The 15280-nt window shown below is 47.6% G+C and overlaps 1 protein-coding gene across 1 annotated transcript; it reads right to left on the bottom strand.

Annotated features, from left to right (window-relative positions):
• Positions 1–138: 138 nt before the first annotated feature.
• LEMD2 (LEM domain nuclear envelope protein 2) lies at positions 139–13314 on the bottom strand. Its single transcript, XM_075115783.1, has 9 exons — positions 11584–13314; positions 10210–10250; positions 9436–9511; positions 8088–8164; positions 7358–7437; positions 4855–5000; positions 3724–3825; positions 3530–3632; positions 139–2378 (listed from the first exon to the last, which is right to left on the bottom strand). Exons 1-9 carry the CDS (start codon positions 13265–13267, stop codon positions 2228–2230), a joined length of 2460 nt encoding a protein of 819 aa, XP_074971884.1. The 5' UTR covers positions 13268–13314; the 3' UTR covers positions 139–2227.
• Positions 13315–15280: the final 1966 nt, after the last annotated feature.

The following is a 15280-nucleotide window of genomic DNA, read 5'->3' as shown; positions in this document are numbered from 1 at the left end:
GCTGACATGCAATCCCCACGCCGTCTTCAGTCTTATTCTTAGAAACCGTGAGCTCCCCGGCGCAGGATCTATTTGATCTGCCTGAGCGAAAGCACTTGGAACAATCTGTGACTCCTCAATAAAAATAAAGGTAACAAATTATTTGTAATAAATTTATTTTATATATTGATTTACAGAGTTAAATTGGACATATAATAAACAGCACCAAGCCAGTGAAATTTATTCTACAAAACCAAGTTTAATACAAAAAGATGACTGCAATGCCTGACTCTTCACTTCTGGATTTGGACGGTTAAAAAAAAAAGCTAACCCAAACCCCACAAAGATTTTAAAAAGGCTTAAGAATGTAAGCACCGGTGTTTGCAAAAATTTCTGTGGCAGCACTAATGATCTTGTTACAACATTTTAAAAGAAACAAGGCTGCCTTGGCTTTAGCCCCTATTTTATTAACAGTGGAAGAAGCTGGTCGTTGTCTGGAAGACAGCTGTCGAGTCTCCTCGTCTGTTCAAACACCCTACCTTTGCAACCGAAAATATGGGGTAAGAGTCAACTCCACGCAGGATATCTCCCATTTAATGGGAAAGACCTCCCCGTGTTTTGTTCCTGGAGGAACCTGCTCTCTCCACTCATTTCAGCTGATGACCATGAGCAGGAGGTGCGTAAGGAGCCTCTGCAGCCCTTCCGCAGCAGCCTGCGGGGTGCCAGGGTGGAAAACCCCACCAAAGACAGCAGCGGGACGGAGACGCGCAGATGTCATACCAGGAGGCGAGCAGGGAGTGGCACGAAGCCCCGCTTTGCACGTGGCATCGCCAGCCTGCAAAGCGGGGAGCCGGGCTTCGGCAGCCGCCCCAAGGCACCCCGGAGCCTGGAGGGGAAGCTCTCTGTGCGTCGGGCGTCAGAGGCGAACGCAAGCATTCGCACTGTACCCGTGATACCAAGGGGAGTGACATCCACTGGTTACACGGGTTCAGATCAACGCTGGCTTCTCTCTGCAGGTTTCACTAGCTTATGCCAGGAATGACTTTGGTCCCTGCTGCCTTAGCGGCGAGCCGGACAGCTGTTCAACCACATTGGGAAGAGCAGATTAGCAGTATCTCTGCCTAGCCTAAACTGCCACACACTGGTGCTATTTTCTTTGAAACAAACACTTGTCTGCTGGACATAAAAAGAAACTTAAGTAACCAAATGATTATAGATACAAAATATGATGCCTGCAGCATGAACAGAGGATTGATCGCTGCTCCTTTTACCTATTGTGAGGCTGCAGGAACACTGACTTGGCAATCCCTGTGCTGACACTCCACGCACGGTACATCTCTGCTCTGACACACGGCACACACATTGCAGCTGCCCAGGATAAACATGTACAGTCAGCCCTAATAGCCTTCCCAAAGCTGCTCTCTAATAGCCCCTGAAGCAGTCCCTTTGGCTGTAGCCACAAGAGCGAGCTTTTGGAAGCTTCCTATATCCTTTATTTTCCACGCAAATTCCCCCCCACCCCCCAGAAATCATAAAGCACACAGACTGCAGACTTAAAAAGTATAACAGGGTTACAACCACGCTTCCATCCCACCCAAGCCAGCCCAAACCACCAAGGCACGTCAGACTGCCCTCCCTCTAGGACTACCTTCACCAGACTTTTCCCCTTCTTCCCCATTTTTAAAGGGTGAAGCTGACACAAACATTTTCCTCGTTAGGAAGCAGCAAGTGCTTTCATCGCTGCCTTTGTACTGATAAAAACAAATTGTAACAAAATGCATCTTAACTGCCACCCTAATGTTTCCATGGGAAATGTTAATCTTCTTTAACCACGTTCCCTGATGGACACCACCACCAGTTGGCCTTTGCAGGATTGAGGTCAGATTTTAAAAAAAAACCCACTTAACCTTTGACAGAGAGATCCTAAGTCCCTCGATATTTGCTATGCTTTTTTTGTCTTTTTAAAAAGTTGTTTCCGGTTTGCTTGCCTATGGAAGCCAGATATCTGCTGGAAGGCTAACTTTGGTGCAGTTCTAGCTTCCCACCAGCTCAAGCCCATCTTCTTTCCAAGCCAACATTATTGCCCTGAATTTTTGTGTGTGAAGATTTTCAGAAAGAAGAGCAAACAGATACGTGCAATCCCCAGCCCTAGGAGAATAGGACCGTGACCTGCTCTTTCCCACCACCAGAGAAAGGACTGTCCCCTTGCAGAGGTCCATATCAACAGTTGCTCAACTTCTGCTCCTCTTCAGTGCTCTGAATCCGAGACATAAGAAGGCTGAGTCCACCTCCACACAAGCATATCTTCTCCTGCTACTCTGTGCGACTCCGTCTGAATCCGCGACTCATTTGAAGCCAGAAAGTCCACAGCTTTCTCCCAGATCCGCTTCATTTTTTTTCTGCAAGAAACAGCAATAAAAAGAAAATAAATTAGAATCATGTCCTCATTGTGCTTTCCTGCTTACAGCAATTGTTGTTGCTGATCAAGCTACTGCTAGCTGCCTCCTGTTCCCTGTGCAGACACTAAAGGAGATTAAACCAGAATTCTGGTTTAGAAGTGATTTCAGGCCAGGACAAGAAAACACAGGGCCTGCCTGGGGGCAGGGGGGGGATGAGACCCTCAAGCTCACTTTGTATCGCGAAGGGACTTGAATAGCAAATTGCCCTCACCCTTCCTTCATGCAGAGATCTCAGACCACGGAGGACAAACGAGCTCACCCCAGTTTTGTATCAGGGTCTAGTAATTCTGGGCACCACAACGCAGATTAGTTCAAAACAGCTGAAATAACTCCTTTTCCTACAAGTGGTATTGTGACCGATAAAGGGTGAGAATGTTTAAGACTTTGTAGCACACGTAACGTTCTGCGCCCTTAAGAGAACAAAGAAGCTCCATTTAACCAAAACACAAGAAACATTCCTGCAGAGATGGAGGAAGTGGCACGTAAACCACCAGGAACCAGGCTGCAGCCCTCTGGCCCCACCACCCATGGAGCAATTATCTCGGCCACAATTCCTTTTTGAAAAAGCACTGAGACCAGCCATCTCACTGTATCCCCCTTTCAAAGCTGCCCAACTCGAACCGCTAACTTTCCAGGCAGCAACATACACGACGACTTCAGAAGAGCCCAGTACCCTATTCAACTCGTGGGAAGGTTTGTTCTGAAAAGCACAGCACCTGTCTGGAGAACAAGGTACGACAGCTGAGAAAGAGGATCGCAACCTACACAGATTAGATGAAGGAGAGAAAATCAGATGCTCCGTGCCCAAGCAAAACAAAATCCAATTACTGTTTGATAGAACAATGGCAATACACCTGTGTGACCGCACAAAATATCAGCCCCGGGACTGTCACATTAATCTGCAGCAGGTTAAGACATAGCCTGAATTATGTCAAAATCCTCTATAAACTGAAAGGCCAGACAGACCCTTCTCGCAGTCCAGCTTCCCATCAATTGTCTGCTCACGGTCCGTTGCCCTGTAACTGCGGTTTTTAGCTGAGCTGAGAAACATCGTGCTGACAGCCCTCCTTAATGAATAAAACTCAGCTCACCTGCTCTGAGGAGGGATGAGGCTGTCCCGAACATGGAAAATGCCGACATAGGGGTAACGTTCCAAATTCCGTTCCCATTCCTTATAGTGGTCCTGGACAACAGCTGGAGGGCAAGAGGACAAAAGGGTGAGAGACTTCAACATCGCAGAGAGAAGAACAGGGCTACTTCCATTTACACAGCTACTGGATCCTACCTATGATCTTCTTCACCATTTCATACATGGCTTGTTCCTCTTCCTCCATCTTCCGCCAGCGATACCGAAGGAAGATCAGGATCCCCCAGAGAGTTATCAGGCCTAGAATAAAAACAAACAGAATTCAATAACTGACAGACGTGTACTTGCTGGATGCTAGCAGTTTAATTTCTGACACTGCACCTCCCCAGAGGCAGCTTTTACTCCCTGATACCCAGGGCTGCTTGGAACTGAACCCAGTTAATTCATTTTGTTCACTAGTGCAGCTGTGCCCCACTAAAGCCTTGGTACTGACAACACCTGCAGCAGAAGAGCAGGCATGCATGTGGGAAGAGGTGGTTGGAAGGCCTCATCACAGAGTTTTTTTTCCCCTCCACCAGAAGTCTCAGCACAACCACAGGGCTTCAATTCTCCAAGTCCCAGAGCTATCTCTTTGCTAGAGGCCTCCCCCACAATAATCACTTAGGAAGACTGTCAAGCTCCACTGCTCCGAAGATAGCTGCTTGATAAGGAAATAAAGCCTGGGGCTCCTGCACCAGCCCAAAATTCAGGAGATCTATATTGAAGGTTTAGCACTGACAAATGCCCCTGTTACAACATGAGCTAACTTTAGTATCTCGGTCTCCACAATAAACATAACTACCCCCTTTCACCCCCACCTTGCCTGGCTAGATTATAAACTCTTCTAGTCACCACTCATCTTTCGTTATCACCTTGCTCAGTAACACCTCTGTCTCAGCTGGGGCATGACAGACTATTCCAATAAAACCTCTAACACTGAAATGCTACAAGTCATTATAAAAGAGGCTAGAAGACTTTGCAGCTTAGTGCAAGAAAAGAAAGAAACCTGAAGTCTTTTAGGTAAACATACTTATTTTGCAGACAACAGTAATGAGGAATACCAAGATAGCTAATCAGCTTGCTGATTTAAAGTAAGTGTTAAGCACTCACAGCACAAGAGCAGGTCTACAGGTCTCCCTGTGCTGCCAGAACAAAGGTTAATTAGAAATTAACTCATCAGCAGATTTATTTCACCTCTGTTAGTAATTTCATGTGGCTGGGAGAATATGTGTGCACACACAGGTTCACCTCTACAAGGGGAGAAGCCGATTACCAACACCAAGGACTTACTCCAGAAAAACAGGAAAAGGTTCATAATGGTAGTGACCACTGCCCGACGGAAACGGCAGCCAAGTCCCATCTGAGGATGGGCCGATTCAAGACAGAACACTTCCTCCACTGTGGTAACCGGTTCCGAAAGGTCTCTGCCTTTCAACCTAATGGGAAGAAGCAGAAAATCTTCACAGAACAGAGCAGACACTCCAGCTGCAGTCTTTAATCAAGACAGGGAGAACAAACAGACTGCGGATGCAGTAGCTCGTTCTATACACCAAGTAGCAAATACACCAGTGTCCTCGCAGCTCCCCTTTCCAGAACATTTTGGGACTGGCTGCTTAGCAAGGAATGGATATGGCTTTAGAAAAGGCAGCAGGACTGGAACTCCCACTGGTAAACTGAAGTCTCCCTCTGCAGACTCCTTGACAGCACCTCTCAGCATGCAGAAGATTAAACTTTAAATTGGATTCCCACCTCCCAGCACAGAGAAATGGAAATGTTTACTGAGTCACTCATCAGCAATTGCAGAGAGAGCAGTTGAGGGAGACTGCCAATGTCCATGGAGGTTGCGCTGTTTTCCTCAGTACAGATGAGCATAAACAGTTTAGCTAGAAAAGTGACAACGCATCAGCTGTGTCTGCGACGAGAAGCAGACACACCCTCAGAAAGCATTCATGGCAAAATCGATAACACATCCTCCTGCAAAATCACTTCTACGCACCCGCTGTGCTACCCGATATGCTTTTAACTCACTTCTTTATATACAGATCTACACTGATGCGGTGTCCTTATTAGATACTCTTAGCCAACAGCCATCAAGTAATCCAAGTGAGAGCCATCAGATTCAGGGGAATTGGACCAAAGGGGATTTTATTTTTTTAAGCTACTAATTCATCCTAGGTTTGCAATGAATAACCTATTAGACAACGACATTTTCTCAATTTACTAGTGCACAGCTCACAAGCTGCTGACAGATTGTATTTGGTTACCGGATTGTACAGTAGCTGGAGACACACAGGTTTTTCACACCCCCTTGTCTTATTTACAATCCAAATTCCATGAAAATACTTAAAATATGCAGCAGAATCACCCAGTGCAGAGCTCATTTTCAGTTATGCCTCTCAGACTAGCACCTAGAAAAATAATCTCATGTAGCGTTTGCTAAAAATGCCACCTGCGGGTTTTTAAGCACGCTGAACACTCATTCTGCACGCTACGCAGACTTCGTGGAAGTGGATCCATTCGGCGAACAGCCGGCAGAGCTGCTAATTATGAAAATAAAAATTGGGAGTATATTGTATCACACAGCTCCTGACACGAGCAATGCTCCTGTATAGAAATATGAATTTTAAAACTCTGTATCCCAGCCCACCTACAAATCCAAACATGCCACGAAGGAAACTATGTCCTGTCCTGGGAATTTGCCACACACCAATAATCAAAGCTGCAGACACTGTCTGATCCTTAGATCAGAGCAGCAGCTGCAGAAATTTTTTAAGAGAAAAATCGAGCAGTGGGAATTCATACAAACTATGCCCACCAACTCCAGCGTTACTACTGTTACAATTCATTTAATCAGAGATACATTTAGCAATGTTAAAATGCAAACAAATCTTAGGCTTCAGAGTTAACACACACTGGAGGCAGCCCACACTTCCCAGAGGAAGATAATGATGCCAGTGGACTCTAGATAACAGTATTTCATCGTGTTATGGCCTGAATGATGTATTATTTTACCTGAAAAAAAACAGTATTTCTGCTATTTCTTATGTATTGAAGAGACTGCTAGCCGAGACACCCAAGAGAAAAAAGCCCCGCCGATGACCGACCAACACCCTACACAGTCAGTCAGACCATTCATTTTAGTGTGTATTGTGCGTTCTGCCAAGATGACGACTGACACTGAACAAAAGATACCCTTTGACGATCCATTTTCCCCTCCTCCTTAACGGGACCTGCTCCAAAGGATCCCAAAGCACGGGTAATGTTACCTACTGCAGAGTGCTTTGCTGTCCAATAAACCTTTCGGCCAAAGGATGCAGCTCCACACAATATTGAAGCTCTGTCTAAATTAACTGTACTGAAGAAAAGGTATCTTGGGAAAAGTGAGTATATGGGCAAGTTTAACAAGAGTACAGTAGTCGCAGGACCGCAGGCACGACACCAGGACCCCAGCTCCTAAACCTTGTAGGAAGAACAACATAACTCGGTAGCCATAAGCAGCCCTGACCTCAGATTTACGCCTCATCTGCAAGACAGCGTGTTCACAAAGGCGATGTCCCCCAGTGCAAAGGCTGGGAGACGGACTCCCAAGGAATGAGCTCAGCTGCCGATTTTTGCTGCGGGGCTGTACTTTCATTTGGAAGCCTGCCTAGCAAGCACTGACAAAGCCAGGCCCAGATTATCTTCTGAAATCTGACGAGGTACGGGAGCTTTTAGGGCCCGCCACAGAGGATGTCAAATTACACATCAGCCAACACCACGAAACACAACTTTGAGCCAGTGGGCTTCCACTTACCATATTCCCAAATCCTTGTTGCTGTTCAGTATCCAGTGCAAGGCAGCATCAAACTTTTGTGGGGGACTACCAGTTACATTCTGTTCAAAAGAATCCATAAGAAGATTAGTTCTCCATTCATTTAAAATACTGAATAACATTATTTCATTAGAGTAGTGGGAGAATTCATCCTATACGGTCTGTCCCAAAGCTAATTCTAATCATAATTCTGCAAACTGGAGGAAGGAGAACTAAATCTGAAAGTCTGTCTGGACTAAAGTCTTCTGACTATGGTAGATGATGCATGAAACACCCTGTAAAATAACACTATCCCGGACTGTTAAGACTAACCACTAAATACAACATAATCTTACTGACAGTTTACCATGAAAGAAATGGAATGCTAGATCAAAGCAGTCTGTCTTCTGACACTTTGGGGTATAGAAAAACCCCTCTCCTGCCCAGCCCTCAATCCAGTGAAATTTCTGGTTTCAGAAGACTGATGACTATGGTGAAACAACAAACCATTAAGTTAGATTTACAGGGGCTGAATCAGAGATGTAGGAGAAGATTACTTTCAAAAGAACTGCTGGGAACAAGACTGGCCAAGGGGGAAGCTAGAGATATGGGAAAGAGTCAAAACAGGATGAGGAAGTAAAACAGATGGTAAATTGCTTTAGTATCTATTATTTATTGCCTTATAAGAGACTAAGCACTATGTTATAACAATAGCTGTTCACAGCCTACTCACCACCACGTGATCCTTCGCTTCACTAACCAAAATGCATTTGCTTTTTAGATTCTCAGGGTTTCCACATTCAAAATTACCTGGGTAGAAAAAGTCAAATAGAAATAATGTTTAAAAAGAAAAAAAAAAAAAGCCCTTGAACAGAAACACACTGAACTGCCTGGAAGTGCTATCCTTTAAAATCAGCTGTAGCTCTGGGCAAAATGATTACAAGGTAAGATTTATACTGTAGGCAGATAAGATTATGACTATTAATAAAATGCTCAGCCACTGCATATAGGTTGGATAAGGGCAATCAAACCTCATGCTTCAGTGTGCGAGCTGCTCAGCACAGAATGAGGGGAAAAAAATACTGTTTCTTCCCCTTGCAGAGTACATAACCACCTCTCTGACCTAACGCCCTGCAGAGAGGCTCCTTCCATCAGTTATCAAAGTCTGCAGGGTTGGAGTTAATGATCAGTGTTCAAAAAGCTTCTAAGGAGCCTAAATCGCAGCTTTACCTATTACCCAGGCAGAGAAATGCTGGCGAGAAACTAAATCCTCTAAATCTTGCTTCACAAATTTGACTAAACAAATGTGGCAAGAGACTATGTAAAACCAGTGGAAATTCTGCAGGTGCCAGAGTCTGGTTTGAAAGCATCACAGAATTTCTGTATCTTTAAGTATCTAAAGGCTTCAACCTTGTTGAGGTCTGAAATCTAGAAAATGGAACTTCAGCACTTTCACTGATTAACACTGTTACACATCTTGCTGAACAAGTTCCTGCTCATCCACTGAATTTCTAGCAGCCTTCTCCATCACAAAATACTAGTTATGGACCAGATTTGCGCACACATAGTAGAGACTGGCCGAAGTACTGTGCTTGGTTAGCTCCTCCGCTAGGAGAGACGGTCTTACACTGCACTGAGAAAAAAATAGAGACGCTCACATAATCAGCCGCCACATTTCAGCAGAGAGCTGGCAATTTCGTAAGTCGCTTTAACTTTATTTGTAAGAACACGTCAGCTTACACTTACTGGCTCTGAGCGTCTTGAAGACAATTTCAAGACGCTGGTAGAAAAGAACCATAAAACTGAATATTTCTACCTCAAATTCCCAATATATCAAGTGCAAATAAGGACCACTCCACAAGAGCACAGTGACAGGAGTGCATTAGCTAAGCACTACTGAGAATAAAAATAAACACAGCTTTTTCTGTTTTCTTATTACCTGACTTTCTCAGAGCTCTTCAAGTGGAACTGACTGTTCCATAAACCCATCTCTTCAAACTGAGGTTAAAAATGCCCAGACAGCTGGGAGAGGCAGTTTGCTGAATGCTCCTAAGTGTTTTATAATGACAATTGGAACTTACCAGCTTGTATGGACAAGTAGTTATACAACTCGTGCAGCATGTTCATTATTATGTCCTTCTGTTTAGCTTGACAGAACTGAAAGTCAGAAACAGGTAAAAAAACATAAACAGACCGGCAGCAACAGGACACTGGTCAGACTAGCTAAAAATACTGAACCAAAACACCAGCAGTGGGGTTTGGCTCAGTCACACACCACTAGTTCAAATTAAACACACCTGCAGCAAAGATCTACAGTTTCTGTGGCACATCCCCTGAAAGTGCCACCGACTCCCCCGGCCCATAGCCCTGGCGGCACAGCCCAGGCACCCCCTCTGACCGACCAGAGATGATTCTTTGCCTCCAGAACCCCACAGGAGACTAACTGTAAGTCTGAACGCAACATGAAATTTTCCTCTCTCCTAATAATACATTATTAAAAGAAATAGGGCTGTACCGACACTTTACGATGGAGTTCAGGGAATTAGCTGGATTAAATCTTGCATTGTTGAAGCTGAACACAGCTTTATGGCAAACCAACACCGCTCTGTTATAAGTATTAAAGACATTGATTCACATAACTGGGAATTTAAATTTTTATCTTTCAGAGGCTCATATACAGTCCTAATTCAATCTGGCCCATTAATTCCAACTCATCAAGTCACAATTTTTCTGTAAAACGATAGAACTAATAATTTTACAGTGATACTGATATCGGTGGAAGTTACCCAGAATAATTAATCTTCTGTGAAAATCCCCTATCCACAATACTTAAAGATAAATAAATAGATGCTTACATCATCCGTTCTTTTGTCACAATCCACAGGCAAGAGATTAACTATGAGAGAGAAGGGAAGGGCAAGTTAGCTGAGTACAAAACAAGATCTTTGATCAAGAAAGTGCTTATCTTTTTAAAAGAAGGCTCTACTTTAAAGCCTGGTTCTGTTATTTTTACTCTCAACTACACAGTATCTTGCTATCCAAATAACACATTCAAAGCACTGCTTTGGTAAGCAGCACTGAAAGCAAAACAAATAAAACAGGTGCAAGTGATGAACCCTGTTCAGCTGCAGAGTAAAAACTGGGGTCTGAATGTTTCAACAGCTCCTGTTTTAGATGTTTCATGCTCCTTTACTATCCACTGCTTTGCTCTGATCTTTTACAATCTAGTAATGCCATTCGCTGCACGCCAGGGTCACCTGAAATATCACGGTGATAACAGGGATTTAAATCAAGCCTCCTCAAGGCAAAAGCGGAGGATTTATTTTAGTTGGAGCTGTTAGCTCTGCAGATTATGGCCTCTGGTTTAAGAGCATCCTCCCACCCCGACAACTGGATATACACCAGCCACTGATCCACCACACAGTACTTTCTAGCAATCTTAACTACCTGAGAATTTAAAGTTATTTGCAGGTGTGCTGCAAAATTTCTTGCTTCAAAATACCATTGGTTTCAAAATATCTAACAAAGTTGTAAATGGTGCATCAGAAATTCAATGACATTGGACAGTTTTATCCGGACTTTGAGACAGCAGGAAACAGCTTTCCCAGCCCATGCAAAGCACAAACACCTACAGCACAGTGTGCCGAGTTTCAGGACTCGCACCTTCCCAGCCACATCCCAAACCCTTCTTTCAGCTCAAAGCCATGAAATGAGAATATTTCCATGTACTCTCGCCAAGGAATTCTGCTTTAAAAACTGGGTGACAGGGAAGCCCCCTTTCATTTCTCATTGAAGCTTCGTCACACTTGAAGTGCCAAAGTACCAACTGCTGTACTTCTCACGTGGCCAGGATAAGGGCCACGAAGGGACGTGCTTTGCACAGACTAACATTAAAAACACACAACGGGCAATTACACAGACATTATGTTACACAATACACAATCATAAAATACATCCTTGGCCTAGCAGGAATGTCACTCTCCATAAAACCCATGGTTTTGAAGAACCGGAGGCCAAACTCATTTGGAAAAAAGCACGCTCTTGACTTACTTTCCATGACTAACAAGGTTTCCCATGGGCAAAGGGAAATGGAAATGGGGACAGAAGCAGAAATGTCAGGTTACAGCAATGAGAATGATAAATGTGATGGTGATGGAAGTAATAAAGGGAAAGCAGAAAAGGTAGGTGAGGAATAAAGTTTAAAAACAGGATTAAACCAGTGCACGTACAGTTCTCTCTCCTGTCGAGCCAGCCTGACCCAATCATCTTCACCACGAGGATGCCCAGAAAAATCAGCAGCAGCACAAAGCTGGCGAGGCAAAGGAACTGGGAGAGGTAGTATTCGAGGCCTTTACCCTTTCCTTCCATCTGCTGCTTGGGGGCTGACCGCAACAAGTGAGTGCGGGAGGTTATTCCCTGTCCTGCTCCCGATGCTTCCCACCGGCTCCCCGAGGCCAGCCCTGAATTGCTTGTAGCCCTCCATGGGAACCGCCTGATCAACCCCCCTGCCCGGCTGCTGGGGTTCAGCCCCATGTCTGCCTCCTTCCGAACACTGGAAGCCAAGTCCTCTTTCCCTCTCCCAAACTGGTGACTCAACCCCCCAGGTCCCATCGAGGTGCCCCAGTGGGTGCTGGGTGTCACCTCACTTTCCTGCCTCCATGAGCTGTTAGAAGAGAGCCCCCTCCTCTCACCTGCTGTCTCCCACTGAGCTCGGGAGCTCTGTCCCCCAATTCCTCCTCCCGACATGCCCCAATGGCTCCTGGACTTCAGACCCCCACTCTCATCACTGGAAAGGGGTTTGGAGCTGAGCGCCCCGCTCCTGCCTGTAGAGGCACCCCAGGGGGATGTGGAGCTCAGCCCCCCAACCCCATCCAGGGATGTCCCTGACCCAGCCCTGATATCAAGCCCCCCACTCCTCTCTGCAGACGTGCCCCACTGGGATGTGGAGGTCAACCCCCGAAACCTGTCCAGGGATGACCTCAACCCAGCGCTGAGCCCCCCACTTCTCTCTGCTGACGTGCCCCATTGCAACGAGGAGCCCGAGCCCCGAAACCCATCCAGAGATGGCCCTGACCCAGCACTGAGCTCCTCACTTCTCTCTGTAAACGTGTTCCATTGGGATGTTGAGCTTGTCCCCCGATACCCATCCAGGGACGTCCCCAGCCCAGTGCTGAGCCCCCTGCCTCTCTCTGCAGTCGTGTCCCATTGGGACGTGGGGCTCAGCACCCCAGACCTATCAAGGGATGGCTTTGACCCAGCCCCAAGCCCCCCACTTCTCTCTATAGACGTGTCCCACTGGGACGAGGGGCTCAGCTCCCCAAACCCAGTCCCAAGCCCTCCACTTCTCTCTACAGACGTGTCCCACTGGGAGGAGGTGCTCAGCCCCCCAAGCCCACGCAGGGATGACCCCAGCCCGGCCCCCCCACTTCTCTCTACAGACGCCCCCCACTGCGCCGAGGAGCTCAGCCCCCCAAAGCCGTCCCGGGACAGGCCCCCCTCAGCCCTGGCGCCGAGCCCTCCGCCCCGGCCCGGTGGGGACCCCCGGGAGTCCCCCCAGGACAGCCCGCCACCTTCCCCAGACGCCCCCCAGTGGGACGCAGGCAGCTGCCCCCCTTCCTCCTCTTCCTCATCCTCCTCATCATCCTCATCCTCCTCCTCACTGTCGCGGACGGCCCCGACGAGGGAGCTGAAATCGGAGCGCTGCCGCGAAGGCGAGGCCTGCTGCGGCCTGGCGGGGGCGCGGGCCGGGCTCGGTGGCGCGCCGGGGCCCCTGCGCCTGGCCGCCGCCACCTCGGCCCGCAGGCAGCCCAGCTTCTTAACGTAGACCTTGCGGGTGGTGCCGGTGATGGGCCCCGGCCGGTAGCCGAGCGCCATCAGCTCCTTCCGAAGCTCCGCGTCTGTCAGCTCCGCCATGGCCGCGGCACCCACAACATGCCCCACCGGAAGCGCTGTGCGAGCAGCGACGCGAGGGCGCCATCTTGGGAGGGGCCCGCCCGCACCGCTTCGGGCGGCCATCTTGGGAAGGGCAAATGCGGGGCTCTTGCAGGCTCCTCCGTTCGTACGGCCGGCGCCATGTTGATAAGGGAGACGGGGAGTGGGCGCCATATTGAGAAGGTCGAGGGAAACCGCTAGTTCCTGCCATCTTGTGAAGGCAGGGACGTTGATTCCGCCATGTTGGGGAGGTCAGGGCGCTCTGAGAGGGCATGATGCCGGTGGGAGCTGTTGCTCATCTCAGGAGAGGGGAAAGGGGGGAGAAAGGGGGAACGCGAAGGGCAAAAGCAGCCTCAGCATCTGGGGTCGGCCAGTGTCACCGCCCCGTCTCTCTGGGGGACCCTGCTCAGGAGGAAACGGGGGGGCTGAGCACTTCTCACCTCATTCTGACCAAGCTACACTGATGTTTTGACATTTTTAGGGACATTTATGAGGAGGAAGAAGTGTCTTTCCCCGCCACCTGCCACCCCACACACAAGTTTTCCTCATCCCTCTCATCACTGCCAAGTTACAGTCGTTTAACTGGCACCCGTCAAGTGGGCTGGAGCTTTGCCACCACTTGCGGCAGGATCAGGTCTGGGTCCTCGGCATGTTTGCCGGGGAAGGAGGTTCCTTGCATACTTTGCAGCCTAAAAAGGCAAAACCAAGCATTGACTTGAAAATTTATTTTGGCAAGGCCCTCATGTACAGTAATTGCTTTTTCCTGCTGCCGCCTATAAAGAAAGTAATGAAAGTGGCTGAAATACTGTGGCGTAATATTGGAATTTAATTAAAGATAATGAAAAAGTAGTGATGAATGCATGCGGGCTGTCTGTGCATCACCGTTTTTATGGTCGCCGGATGATACTGGAATGGCGGAAACTTGGCGGTCCCACAGGAGAGGGACACGCAGCAAGCGGGAGCTGAGGGGGCTCCGGGAGAGCTCAGCGTGGACCCCCACCACTTGCTGCCATGAGGCTGGAGATGTTAAACTGTGCCTTTACATCATAAAAACTTCTTTAGGGATATCCCTCCTTTCACGCTCACTTTGCTGCCGTGCCCTTCTTGTTTAGGGCATCACTCAAAGCTTGCTTCACTCTTCCTGATTTATGCAACAAAGCAGCAACAAGATGCTGAGATTTGTTAATCTGGTTGGCAACAGCAAATATACGCTTAGTAGAGGCCAGGGAGCCCATTAAAAGAGCATAGTCAGTTCAGATGGGAAGTGTGAACGTGTTAAGCTGAGCCTCCCCTGCTCGCTAGCAGGAAAGCACAACTGACAGCTAATAATTTGGAGTGGTGTCTAATGTAAATACACAGTTAGAGTATGCTCTTAGTACACAGTTTTTGTAAGCTCACAGCTTTCCGTCTGGAGAAGCTCTGCCTAGACATGCAGGTGCATGATGGCATCTAAGCCTGAGCTGATACAAGCTTATGAATTAAGTGAATTAATCTTGCTGTGGAAAAAAAGCACAAAAGCAACCAAAAAAACCCTGCCAATCCTTCAAGTTCTTGTGTTTCTGGATGTCAGGGAAGTTACACCAGGACAGAGTTAGGCCCAGCAGCCTCGTTGCGTGACCTTCAGAGTGGAGAACACAGGAGTGGTGTTTGAGAACTGGAGGGATGGGGAAAAGCTGTGATTCCTTCACAGAAGGGAGCTTGGTGGCTCCGATGCTCAGCAGGAACAGATGCCTCTTCTTTGTGGAGAGCAATCCATGACCCCCGTCCCTTCCTCCCCCTAGCAAGGCAACACTTGGGAGCATCCCTGCCTCCTCTGGAAGGTACCTGGCTACCACAGAGAAGGCAGCAGGACAAGACAGCCCTCTGACTATCAGACGTGACAGAGCCGGTAGTCCCATGGACAAGCACCTATTTGTTCCCATCACCCTGCCCGCATTGCCAACTATGAGGCTGACGGTGTAGTTTCTGCTTTTTGCAGCCCCTTCGTCATCCCCA

This window comes from Phalacrocorax aristotelis, chromosome 21 (assembly GCF_949628215.1).
Source record: "Phalacrocorax aristotelis chromosome 21, bGulAri2.1, whole genome shotgun sequence".
Taxonomy (NCBI): Eukaryota; Metazoa; Chordata; class Aves; order Suliformes; family Phalacrocoracidae; genus Phalacrocorax; species Phalacrocorax aristotelis.
The sequence above is the reverse complement of the archived record's forward strand: the minus strand, read 5'-3'. Positions and strand labels throughout refer to the sequence as shown.

What these genes read in the sequence shown, in the direction of transcription:
- LEMD2 (XM_075115783.1), bottom strand. Translation starts at nt 13,267, where the DNA reads ATGGCGGAGCTGACAGACGCGGAGCTTCGGAAGGAGCTGATGGCGCTC. An exon ending in GTGACAAAAGAACGGATGAT is followed by an intron (nt 9,512 to 10,209) that starts GTAAGCATCTAT and finishes TCTGACTTTCAG; the next exon opens with TTCTGTCAAGCTAAACAGAA. An exon ending in CTACTTGTCCATACAAGCTG is followed by an intron (nt 8,165 to 9,435) that starts GTAAGTTCCAAT and finishes TTTTCTACCCAG; the next exon opens with GTAATTTTGAATGTGGAAAC.